Source organism: Diabrotica virgifera, chromosome 7 (genome assembly GCF_917563875.1).
Source record: "Diabrotica virgifera virgifera chromosome 7, PGI_DIABVI_V3a".
NCBI lineage: Eukaryota > Metazoa > Arthropoda > Insecta > Coleoptera > Chrysomelidae > Diabrotica > Diabrotica virgifera.
The window spans coordinates 118,404,495-118,417,985 of NC_065449.1; the positions used below are offsets into that span (position 1 = coordinate 118,404,495).

The 13,491-nt window shown below is 31.3% G+C and overlaps 1 protein-coding gene across 2 annotated transcripts in view; it reads right to left on the minus strand.

Annotated features, from left to right (window-relative positions):
- The window catches only part of LOC126887612 (cytochrome P450 6k1-like), a 145,214-nt gene that overhangs the window by 65,183 nt on the left and 66,540 nt on the right, over nucleotides 1-13,491 (minus strand). For both annotated transcript variants that reach the window (XM_050655205.1, XM_050655206.1), the window contains exon 2: nucleotides 11,280-11,657. In XM_050655205.1, coding sequence (XP_050511162.1) covers nucleotides 11,280-11,657 — 378 coding nt within the window. The remainder of the gene's footprint in view (nucleotides 1-11,279; nucleotides 11,658-13,491) is intronic.

Genomic DNA, 13,491 nt, shown 5'->3' on the forward strand with positions numbered 1-13,491 from the left:
TCTTCGAAGCGAAGACGGTCGCGATGATGGTCGCCAATTTAATACATTTTCCCATCCAAAAAGTGCACAACGTCCCTAAAGAAGTTTTCACTTCAATAAATATACGTACAAAATTTATTTCGTCGAAGAGATGACGGTCGCGATGATGGTCGCGAAATAAATCCTTTTTCCCCATCCAAAAATAGGTTTTACATTTATTTTAAATTTAAATACTTCTATACAATTTATGTATACATACACATGTAAGCTTTGTAGTGACACTGACTTTGGCAAGTTGTCATTACAATCATAAATGAATTTGCTTTAATATAATTTAATATTTAAAAGTTTAAAAGACAATTCAAGTTCTTATAATAAGAAATCTAAAGCATGAACATTTAATTGTCGATTCTTTGTTTTAGGTTAGTATTTCATTAGTTAATATTAGTTATGTAAAAATTAAATAAACTTTGTTTTAGACGAGAATCATATTGTGTTATGCTTTAGAAAAAAATCCAATCTTATAAATCGACAATTCGTATACATGTGAAAAAATTTAAATTGGATACCTACATAATGGAGAAATTACGAATTGAATTTATTGTAAAAGCTAAACCAGATGATAACAAGACAAATATTTATGCCATAACTTCCATTACGGATACACAAAATCAAACTTTTATTGTGCCTATAGAGTATCAACCAGTTAATTTACACAAGGAAATATTAAAGCATGAAATATTTGACAAAATAAAAAGATCCCTGTAGAGAAGACACGACAAGAGACAAGTTTGGATAACATTAACCAAGGAAATAAAGTCAACATATTTAGATAATGACAATGTACAATTTGATCGGTTTTTACTTGAAAAGTTAGAAGAAAGTCATGAGTTGTTATCGACAAAACCAATATTGACAAAAAATCCAGAAAATAAGATCGGATTAGCAGCAGAATTTTCAATAGAGGTATTTTCAAGAAATACGACAAATGTCAAACAATGCTTACAAAATTTTGAAAGTGAATGTACACGTTTAAAAATAGATAAAGATATACACAAAATAGAAATTCTAAAACTACTATTAGACGATACTTACGTAGATTGGTACACTTCAATGATTATCAAACATACTATAGATTCTGATTGGTCTGTATGGAAAGAAAGTTTAAGTGAAACATTTGCTGATAAAGGCTGGTCACCAATAAGGTACGCTATGAATTTTAAGTATATACAAGGATCAATGTTAGAATATGCTCTAAAAAAAAAAGACTGTTGCTGGAAATAAACAAATCCATAGATATACCGACCCTGATTTATTTGATTGCCACCGGTCTACCAAACTACATAACGGATAGAATAGACAGAGAAAGTCTTAAATATGCAAATGACTTATTTAACTGCATAAGAGGGCTAGAAAATTTAACAAGAAAAAACTACACAAAGAAAAACTTAAGCACTGGAAATAAATACAATAACCAAGAAATAAATCGAACTGAAAAAAAATCTTGTAGAATTTGTGAGAAGAAAGGAAAATTAAATAGATTTCATAAAGAGAATGTTTGCTGGTATAACTATGAAAAAGAAATGACAGATGATAAAAACGTAAATTCTAATTCATTATTAGAAGTTGAACTGAGTAATGAAGATTCAAAAAACTAAAATTTCCTCCACTAATTGAGATTTCAGTGATGTTAAATGATAAATTAGAAGTCAAAGCGCTGTATGATCCTGGTTCACGAATAACATTAATAAATTCAAAATTAGTTCAGGTGACGAATATAAAACCTAATTATTGTTATGACACAATAAAAACAATAAGTGGAGGAGGTAAAACTAAAGGATTGATTATGCTGGATGCAGAGTTATTACATGTAAAGAAGAAAATAAATGCATTTATCTTTGAAAATGAAAACTTTGAGTATGATCTAATACTAGGATTAGATTCAATACAAAAATTTGGGTTGACTCATGATGAGAATTTAAATATCCAAATACAAAATACAAATAATTTCAAAATAAGTAGTAAAAATATGTTTGAAGATAAACAAACTGAAAATATGGAAATAAATATAGAAGAAGAAGAATATGCAGTGAACTTTAATGAAGGTATAGATACAAACAAATTTAATATAGATACAGAACATTTAAACACTGATCAAAGAAATCAGATAAACACATTATTGGATAGCTACACTGAAATTTTTGCTAAAAATAAATATGATACTGGCAAAGTGAAGAAATATGAAGCCTGTATAGATTTGCAAGTTGATAAATATTGCTATAAAAGACCATATAGATGTTCAGTCCAAGACAAGATAGAAATAGAAAATCAAATCTCAAAACTTTTAAAACATGAGTTGATTGAGGAATCTTACAGTCCATTTGCGGCACCTGTTACCTTAGCTTTTAAAAGGGACGAAGGAAAAAAAAGTAGATTATGTATAGACTTCAGAGATTTAAATAAAATAATTATACCTCAATCACAACCATTTCCGCTCATAGAATATTTAATAACAAAAACAATAAATTGTAATTATTTTACAACTCTGGATATAAATTCAGCTTTTTGGGCTATTCCATTAAAAATTACAGACCGACACAAAACTGGATTTGTAACGCAAGAAGGACATTACCAATGGACCTGTTTACCATTCGGACTTAAAACATCTCCAGCCATATTTCAACGAATTTTGGGAAATATTATAAGAAAAAATAACCTGACAGGATTTGCAGTAAATTTCATTGATGATATACTGGTCTTTTCTAAGACATTTGATGAACATATCACACACTTAAAAAAATTGCTGAAGGCTATTCGAGAAGAAGGTTTCAGGCTAAAATTCACAAAATGTAAGTTTGCAAGTGATTCTGTTAAATATTTAGGACATATATTACAGAAGAATACGATCTCACCTCTAAAAGACAATTTAAAATCAATAAAAGATTTCCCTATTCCTCAAAATAGAAAACAAATACGACAATTTTTGGGCAAAATTAACTTTTATGGAAAATACATTCCTAATGTCTCGATAGTTCTTGACCCTTTACATAAATTGCTGAGAAAAGATCAGACATTCAATTGGACAGAACAGAGTGAGCATGCATTCCGGAGAATTAAAGATTATCTATGTTCCAAACCCATACTAGCCATTTATGATCCACAAGCACCAATATTTATTTATACTGATGCCAGTGCCATAGGAATAGGAGCAGTTTTGAAACAAATTCAACAAAATGGTGAAGAAAAACCAGTTGCGTATTTTTCTAAAAAAATAAATGAATCTCTAAAAAAGAAAAAAGCGATATTTTTAGAATGTTTAGCCATAAAAGAGAGCATAAAGTTTTGGCAACATTGGTTGATTGGAAACTATTTTACCGTTTATACAGATCACAAACCTTTAGAGAAGTTAAATATAAGAAACAGACTGACGATGAATTAGGCGATATGTCACATTATCTGTCACAATATAATTGTGAAATAAAATATTTTCCAGGAAAAAATAATACAGAAGCGGATTGTCTCAGCAGAAATCCGGTGTTGGAAGTTGATGAAAATTATGAAGACAACTTAAGAACAGTAAATATTATTGATATTCATGACATAAAACATGACCAAGCACAAAATTTGCAAATAAAAAAATTAGAAAAGAACATGGTTTTAGAAGATGGAATTTATTATAAAAAAAGTGGGAAAAATATGAAAAAAATAGTCCTAACTGAAGATTACAGTAAAACGATAATCAAAAAGATACATGAAAAATATTGTCATACTGGAATAAATCAAACAGAATCTTAAATAAAACCCTTTTATACTGCACCAAATCTATCAGAAAATATTAAAAATATATGAAAAAACTGCGAGATATGTATAAAAAACAAAACAAGACTAAATAGAAAATATGGCTTTATGTCGCAATTAGGCCCAGCTACTAAACCCTTTCAAATAATGTCACTGGACACAATAGGAGGATTTGGAGGACAAAGGTCAACAAAACGATATTTACATATATTAGTTGACCACTTTACTAGATATACATATATCCTATGTTCCAAGAATCAATATGCTCGAGACTTCATTAAACTTTTAGAAAAAATTCCTAAAGAAGAAACAATAGACATCTTGCTTACAGATCAATATCCAGCATTTAATTCAATTGAATTCAAAAATTACCTCAATAACCGAAATATTCAATTAATACTTACAGCGGTAGACGCACCGTTTTCAAACGGTTTAAATGAAAGGCTAAATCAGACAATTGTCAACAAAATAAGATGCAAAATCAATGAGTCAAAAGGAAAAACAAATTGGTCAAAAGTAGCAGAAGAGTGTAGAAATAGATATAATGAAACAAACCATTCTGTAACAGGATTTTCTCCTAAATATTTGCTATCTGGTGAGTCTACAGACTTGTTACCCCATGAACTAAAAGAAAAACATGTATTAACCAACAATTTGGAAGAAGACAGAAAAATAGCACTCCACAGGTCAATAAAATCGCATGAATATAATAAATCTTTATTAAATAAGAACAGGTTACAGTATGATTTTAAAAAAGGAGATAAGGTATTTGTTGACTATGGAAACAAATTAAATAAAAAGAAAATGGATGAAATTAGAATTGGTCCCTTTGAAATAGAAGAAAAAATATCGGATTCAGTTTTTAAAATAAATACCGGTCGTGGAACAAGATCAATTGGATTGTATCATGTCACAAAGCTCATTCCTATGCTCACTGACTTTTAATTTTAGCGGCTAAATTTTACGAAGAAAATTTGCATTTCGAAGGGGGGTGATGTAAGCTTTGTAGTGACACTGACTTTGGCAAGTTGTCATTACAATCATAAATGAATTTGCTTTAATATAATTTAATATTTAAAAGTTTAAAAGACAATTCAAGTTCTTATAATAAGAAATGTAAAGCATGAACATTTAATTGTCGATTCTTTGTTTTAGGTTAGTATTTCATTAGTAAATATTAGTTATGTAAAAATTAAATAAACTTTGTTTTAGACGAGAATCATATTGTGTTATGCTTTAGAAAAAAATCCAATCTTATACACATAATATAGATACGTACAAAATTTATTTCGCCGAAGAGATGACGGTCGCGAAATAAATCCTTTTTTCCCATCCTAAAATAGGTTTTACATTTATTTTAAATTTAAATACCTCTATACAATCTACATAAATAATATATAGCCTAAGCGATGATGGTCGCAATGACGGTCGCGATGACGGTCGCGATAACGGTCGCGATGACGGTCGCGAATTCAATGCTTTTTCCCCTATCCAAAAATCGCACAACGTCCCTAAAGAAGTTTTCACTTCAAAAATTGAAAATCTCCAGGAGTGGACAGAATATTGAAGGAACTCCTAAAGTACGGAGGACAAGATCTAACTAAACAACTATTAAAACTAATATAAAAGATAATAGAACAAAACAGAATACCACCAGAATGGCGATCAAGCATCCTAATACCTCTCTTCAAAAAGAAGAAAAATCGGACCCGGAGAATTACTACAGAGGAATTAACTTAATAAACACAACATTAAAATTAACAACCAAAGTGATAACAAGCAAACTGAATGAAATTATAACATAAGTAGAAGAATAACAAGGTTTTAGGTCGGGAAGGTCATGCTCTGACGCTACATATATGTATAATGAGGCAAGTACAAGAGAAATCGTTAAAATACAACAAACCGGCGTATTTATGTTTAATACAATACAATAGAAATATGCTTGATTGTCATGGAAAATTGTCCTATTTTATCGACAAAGCTTATAAAAAGTCAAGAAAACAAAACAATAACAATTCATTTTACTAAAATTACATAAATCGTCAATAAATGTGATTAAAAATAATAATAATAATAATGAATCAAAACAGAAACAATAAATTTTAGCAAAATTTAAAAATTTAAATAAATTGCAAATTGCATTGTCTACCTAATGACTAATAAGTTTAAAAGTTAAGCTGCTGCATATGACACATTCTTAGTTATTGAATAAGAAAATCAAAAAACAAGAAAATCTTTTATAAAAGGTATACATTTAAAATCCCTAAAAAGGGTTACATCACAAAACTAGTTTTCGATTGGTTGACCGATCATCATCAATGCAGTGCTTACGTGAAATTTACATGCTACCACCAAGATATATTTTTACAAAAATATATGGGTCATAGCCTCATAGCAGCAAATGACTTGCTGCCATACCGTCACTATGTGAACAAGTCCAACCATAGCTCAGATGTTACCTGGGGCGTATTAACGAAATATTTCTAACATCCATGCTTAAGTTAGCATTTTTAACCCATGTTCCCTTGACGAATTACTTGTAAAGGGCTACGACTCACATATCTTTGTAAAAATATATCTTGGTGGTTAGCATGTGAATTTCACGTAAGCACTGATGATGATTGGTTAACCAATCGAAAGTTAGTTCTGTGATGTAGCCCTTTTAAGGGATTTTAAGTATATACCTTTTATAAAGAATTTTATTGTTTTTTTGTATTACATGGTATACAGCCAACTACAAGAAAACTTTTTCCTTGTGGATTAAGAAAATCCTCTACTGAATAATATGGTCTTTCAGATAGGTAGGCTTTTGTTATTTTACGGAATTTGGGGAACGATGCTGCAGATTTAAGTTGTAGAGGGAGATGATCGTAAAGTTTTTTTGCGGAATATAATATATATTTCTTTACTAGCTCAGAGGACGGGTCGGTAAATATACGTCAAAGGTAGAATTTCTCGCGAAGTAGTCATGATTAGGTTTTGGTGGAAAGACATGTAGATGTTTACGAACTAAGCAAACAGTTTCTAAAATATACAAAGATGAAAGGGTTAAAATTTGGTGATTTGGTGATCTTTGAAGTAACCTCTGCAATGTGTTGTTCGTCTGAGGCCAAACAGATATCTTATTGCTCTTTTTTGCAATTTGAAAATAACATCTAATTGGGCAGCTGTACCAGAACCCCAAAGAAAAATATGTTATTTTAGGAGATGCTACATTAAGTTCATTCGAAACAGATCTTATAGCATAGCAAGTTTCTTCTTAACAAATCGATATGAAGGGACCGTTTAAGGTTGTTGTCTAAAAAAATAGCAAGAAATTTTACAGAGTCAACGGTACTGATCTGGCTGTTATTAAGAGGTAAGGGTTGAAGAGCTTTTTTATAAGATAATTTTACCGTTTTATCTACGTTAAGCGAGAGTAAATTAGAGTCAGACCAGGTTTTTATTGTAAGTAGATCAGAAGTTATAGTAGCATGAAGGGTTGCAATATTTGAGCTGCTCCAAGTGATACTTGGAGCACTTGATTTTTAAACTAGTGATGATATTAATAAAGATAAGGAAAGGTAAAGGACCCAATACTGAACCTTGAGGTACCCCACATACAATGTTTTTGAGACGAGTCTATATCATTTGCTCTACCAGTTGTTTCCTATCATCCAAGCAAGCTTGGACCCAATTTAAAGAAATACCTCGAATTGCGTAGAAATTCCCTGTTTAATCAAAATGTGAGAAAAAGGACATAAGTCGGGCTTCTATGGGTCTCTCAATAATGTTAGAGGGTACCGGTAGTAGTGCAATAGGTCTATATATGAAGAGGAATAATGATGACTGTCTTTAGGCACATAGGCACTATGGAAATTTACCTTTCCCAAAAGAATCATTAATTAGTGAGATGAGGACTTCCAACACATTTTCTGGGAGATTTGAAAAAAAATTTATCGATAGACCATCAGTACTACATATAACAGGAAGATTTGCTTTTGATACTATTGATTGTTTGGATCAGTTCAGATTTATCCACTGGTTTTATAAAGAATGAATTCAAGACCTTTGTTGAATTAGGGAGATAGGAAATGGGAACTTGTGGAAAATAGTTGATGTAATATTTTTACTCACATGAACAAAGTATTCATTTATATTTTCAGGGTCTGGAAGGGAAAATTATTGAGCAGTGTGGGTTTTATTTCGAAGATCGTTTATTATGGACCAAGTTTCTTTTGCAACACTTTTAGAGCTTCCCAGGCGGTTTTGGTAGTACACTTTTTTAGCTGATTTTATAAGTTTAAGATAGGTTGTCCTGTACTTTGTGATATATTCAGTGATACGAAACGTTGGTAGTAAATTTCTTGATGAAGAGTATATTCTTGGCTGGTATTCGGATACTTTTAGTAGTCCAGGGTTTGCGATGTTTTGGCTTAATTGTAATTATTAAAGGAAATGCTTTATTGAAGATGCAGACAAGCTTATCCAAAAAATCACTGAAATTATTATCCACGTCGATAGAAGGAAAGCGCCACTCAGAGGTCAAGCATAAATTTTGGAAATTACGAAAGTCCCTGGTGGAAAAAATCCTGCCTAAACGACGGGTATTCGAGGAGGATTTGCTGAAGATATTAAACTTCGTATAAACTGCTTCATGATCAGATAATCCAGCATTAATAATTGTAGGGTGGAAATCAAGGGGTGAGAAATCTGAGTCAGTATAATTATTTATGGTAGATGAAGTTTTTGTAATTCTTGTAGGAGAATCCACGTGCACTGTTAGACCATACGACTCAAATTTGTTGACCAAGGATATTTGTGTAACACAAGCAGCAGCATAATCAATGTTGAAGTCCCCGTATAAAATTTTTCTGCTTTTATGTGGCAGATCATCCAACAAATTTAGTTCTGAAAAAATATTTCAACGGAATAGTCAGGTGATCTATAAATGCAAATAATACAAAGATTAGCATTATTACTGTAAATTAAGGGAAACTCAAAGAAGGCTTCACTTAACAGAAAGTCATATTTTGTTACCAAAGAAAAATCATTACTTGTAGAAAGAATTAGGGTGCCCCATGAGCTGAGCTTGGACGATCATACCTAGCAATTGTGGTGTATTTTTCTACAAAATAAGGCTGGTTGACTTCAAGCCAGTGCTTTGTAACCGCTACGACCGGGGGAAATCCTAATTCCTCTAGAAACAAAAACAATTTATCAGTTTTGTATCTTATACAACGAATATAAATCAGAACCATGCTAAAGTTGTTATCAGTAAAACAATTTGAGGATTTTAGTCCCTCAGAACACGTCGTGATGTTTAAAAATTTCGTTTTGGAGAGACAGCGGAATAGTAATTTCGGTAACATTCCCTTGATTTTTGCAGGTGTATAATTCTTTCAGAAGTAAGAAAGGACCTAAAAGCAGCAAGATCAGCTTCTACCTCATCTGGACCAGTTCCATCGGTATCGTTAAATTCTAGCAGAATTTTTCGTAGATCTTCAGTCTTAGTAGGAAGTCCCTCGGAAGCCAAAAAGAGTTTAACGCTTGTTTTGGTAAATCCATCATAAAACACTTAAGCAGGTTGGTCGTTAAGAAAAGAAATACGAAGTTTAATGGCTTTTAAGATATCCGGTCCCCTTAATCCGACCAGAAGATATCGACTATTCGAGTTATTGGTTAATCTAACTCTTAGTGTGACCTTGTTTTCTACTTCATCTTTGTTCTTGATTGAAATGGTGATTGGATTTTCCAAGGACAGAACTTCTGAGATTCTTCGGATTCGTATGTGACTTAGATGAAAGGGTTGGTTCAGAATAGGAAGATTCTCTAGACTATGGACCATTTAATGTCAACACCAGGTGGCCAAATTTCATTATTAAATAATAAGTTAATAGATATTTTAGATTTTAGACCTATTTTGAACGAAAAACCAGTTGTTGTGTCGGCATCTTTAAGAAGTGCATAACATATAATATATTCCTTAATGCCTAGCTTCTCTTAAATATTGCATCGGCATCTTTAAGAAGTGCATAACATCTAATATATTCCTTAATGCCTAGCTTATCTTTAATATAGTGAACCACTTGTGTTTATTGGGGACCTTATTAGTGGTAGTTTCGTGGACCTTAAGAAATCATTTGACAGGGTCAAATTAAACGACGTTATCCATTTGCTATATTCAATAGAGGTACCTCTAGGAATAATTAAAACGATCGAAAACACCTACCAGAACAACACAATAAAGTAAAAGTAGAAAATGAACTAACTGACCCAACTGGAGCTGGCAATGGGATAAGACAGAGGGGATTCCTTGAATTTAACCTCATGGATGAAATAATGAAAAAGTTAGAACTAAAAATGGATGGTAATGGGAGAAAACCAACTTAAAATAATCTGCTATGCAGACGATGCCATACTAATCTCTCAAAGTAAAGATGATTTACAACGTATGCTTCAGCAAGTTAGATATCCGTCAGAAAATTTAACGTGTTAAGTTCACCAGAAAAGACAAAATACATGGTTATAATAGCAAATTAAATAACATTTAATTGGAGCTGGAAAGTCAGACAAGAGAACAAGTGATGGAGTTTAAATAAAATTAAAATAAATAGAGCAAACAGAGCCGCAGGTAGCCTGATTGACGCAATATGGAGAAACAAATGTATGTATACACCGTTCTTAGGCGTCAACGCCCTTCGGTAGGGATCTATGGAGGAGTATCACCAAGCCGGAAGCCCTTATCCCTTCCCGTACCGCTCCTCCATAGGTCGATCAGACGCCAGTTTATTCCAGACCAAGCCGTAGACTCTATCGAGTTTTATACTACGGCGTTGGCCTTTTATAAATTTCAAATGTAACGGAATGTAAATTTCAGAAACAAATGTAACGGAAAAAAACTGAAAGGCAGAATTTACAAAACAGTCATCAGACCAATAATGACATACGCGGCAGAAACACAACCCGATAGAGAGAGGACAAAAAGATTGCTCGAAACAGCGGAGATGAAAACTCTATGGGACAAAGCTAGAAGTACGGATATACGACGGAGATGCAAGGTGGACAACATTAATAACTGGGTAATAAACAGAAGAATAGAATGGAATGACTACATAAGCCGAATGACGACTTTAGTAATAAATACTGCGAGTCTCGGTTCCCTAATAGAAAGACGATCAGTGGGAAGACCACGAAAACGATGGAACGACAACTTACTACATAGAGGCATATTGACAAAACAGGGAGATTCATGTCTATACAAAAAGCAGAAGAAGATGAACAAGTTTTAGTTGTCAAAGAAACCAAATGGTTCGCGTCATTATAAAACATGTTCCAAAAAATTCTAATTTAAAAATAAGAATCTGGATATTTGTATTCGTAATTAATATATCATGGCATCTGTTTTGATAAAAAACTTATTTTTGAAAAATACATAGTAATGCAGTTTTCTTTGGAGAATTACAGAATATATGTAATATTTATTTATTTAGACATTAGGTCACATTACACATACTTACCTGGAAGAACATTATATTCTGCGTCAATGGAGAATGATCAGGAGCAGCTACATTTCTATCCGTAAAATAATTAAAATCTTTAATTAAGATTTTTTTCACCAACTGAGCATCTTTTATTACAAACATTGGTTCATCGAATACGTAAAGTCCAAAAAATGGCTTATTTATAGTATCATAATAATATTTTAACCATTCTGAAAAACTTATTTTCATTAAAGCAACTTTGAAGAAATGACCAAAGATTGGTTGTATTTTTGGTGTGTATACTCCTTTTTCTTGAAAATATTTTTGTTTTCTTGAAATGTATAAATATATGGTAAAAATAGAAGTAATTAAAATTATAATTACGTCTAATGTAATCGAAGATGACAGCAACATCTGAAAAAAAAAGAAATTATTTCATTTTCAGTAGAATATATTATACACACAACAAACTTATATGGAATCATCTGATATTGCTGATTATTTTGTGCAGATTTAAAAAAATGAACACACGAAGTCAAACATAATTTATTTTAAAGCAATTTAATAACAAATACGTAACAATTAAAAAAAACAATAAAGTATTTAACAAACAAATTGAAACTAGTTGTTTTAAAGTCAATAGAATAAAAAAATTAATTGTAAAACTAATAATGTTTAAATTGTTTTTATTTTTTTTTTGTAGTTAGTGTTATTACCTCTAGTTCTATACAAGCTCCAGCTTGCGTGGGCACGCTACTGATCAAATTACCAACATTGTGTTGTGGTAGGTTGCTCTACTCTTCAAGAGCAGCTAATACTAGCCGTGTGGTGTTTTGTGGATTATCCCGGTGAACTCTAACTTTTCTTTTAAGCATATCCCACTAATAATCTATAGGGTTAAGCTCGGGTGAGCAAGCAGTCCACCCCAAACAAGGGATAGTTTCTGCTTCAATGATGTCTCTAGTCACTCTAATGGTATGTGGAGGTCCATTTTCATGCATGAAAATTAAATTTTCTTCTGTTGCATCTCTCCAGAGCCTAACTACAGGTTATCAACATACCTGTGAGCAGTTTAAGTTGATTGAATGAAAACTAAACGAGTTTTTTTACCGATCACAATTCCTTTACAGAAAATTATACTTCCCCTTGTGGGTGAGTCCTGAGGAACTGTGCATACTCCTACCTCGTATAGAGGCCCCTATGGGGAATAACAAATGACAATTCAAAAGTTTCTGCTCCCATTGTTTAATAATATACAGGGCGAGTTTCGCATTTTGACAGAAATTTGTATTCGTCATAATTTTTGAACGGTCAGATCGATGTGTCTCTTATTTTGGTCAATCGTTACACTATTGCCACCTAATCAACTGATTTATTCAAACTAGAAAAAATCAGGTCCGGCTTTAAAAAAATTAGTTCGTTTGGGTCTTAGAAAAAAATTCACCCTGTATAAGCTTTTTGAAAACTCTAATCTGAATTTTACAAATTAGACAAATAGGCAATTAAAATAACCTATTTATTTTTACCGCACACGATTGCTTAATTTTTTATAAAAAAATTAAATTTGATTATGAATTAAAAGTTTGGTAAAGTGAATCATAGATTTAAAAAAATTAACTTTTATTACCAAAATAAATTTTTTTTGAACAAATATTTAATTCATGTTACCACCAATCAACTGATTTATTCAAACAAGAAAAAATCAGGCCCGGATTTAAAAAATAAGTTCGTTTTGGTCTTAGAAAAAATTTCACCCTGTATACGCTTTTTGAAAACTCTAATATAATTTTTACCAATTAGACAAATAGGGAATTAAAATGGCTTATTTATTTCTTCCCCACACGATTACTTAATTTTTTATAAAAAAAAATCAAATTTGACTAGGAATAAATAACAGTTTGGTAAAGTGAACCATAGATTTAAAAAAAAAATAACTTTTATTACAAAAATGAATTTTTTTGAACAAATATTTAATTTATGTTACCACCAATCAACTGATTTATTCCAACAAGAAAAAATCAGGCCCGGATTTAAAAAATAATTTCGTTGTGGTCTTAGAAAAAATTTCACCCTGTATACGCTTTTTGAAAACTCTAATATGATTTTTACAAATTAGACAAATAGGCAATTAAAATGGCATATTTATTTTTTCCCCACACTATTACTTAATTTTTTATAAAAAAAAATCAAATTTGACTATGAATAATTAAAAGTTTGGTAAAGTGAACCATAGATTAAAAAAAATAAC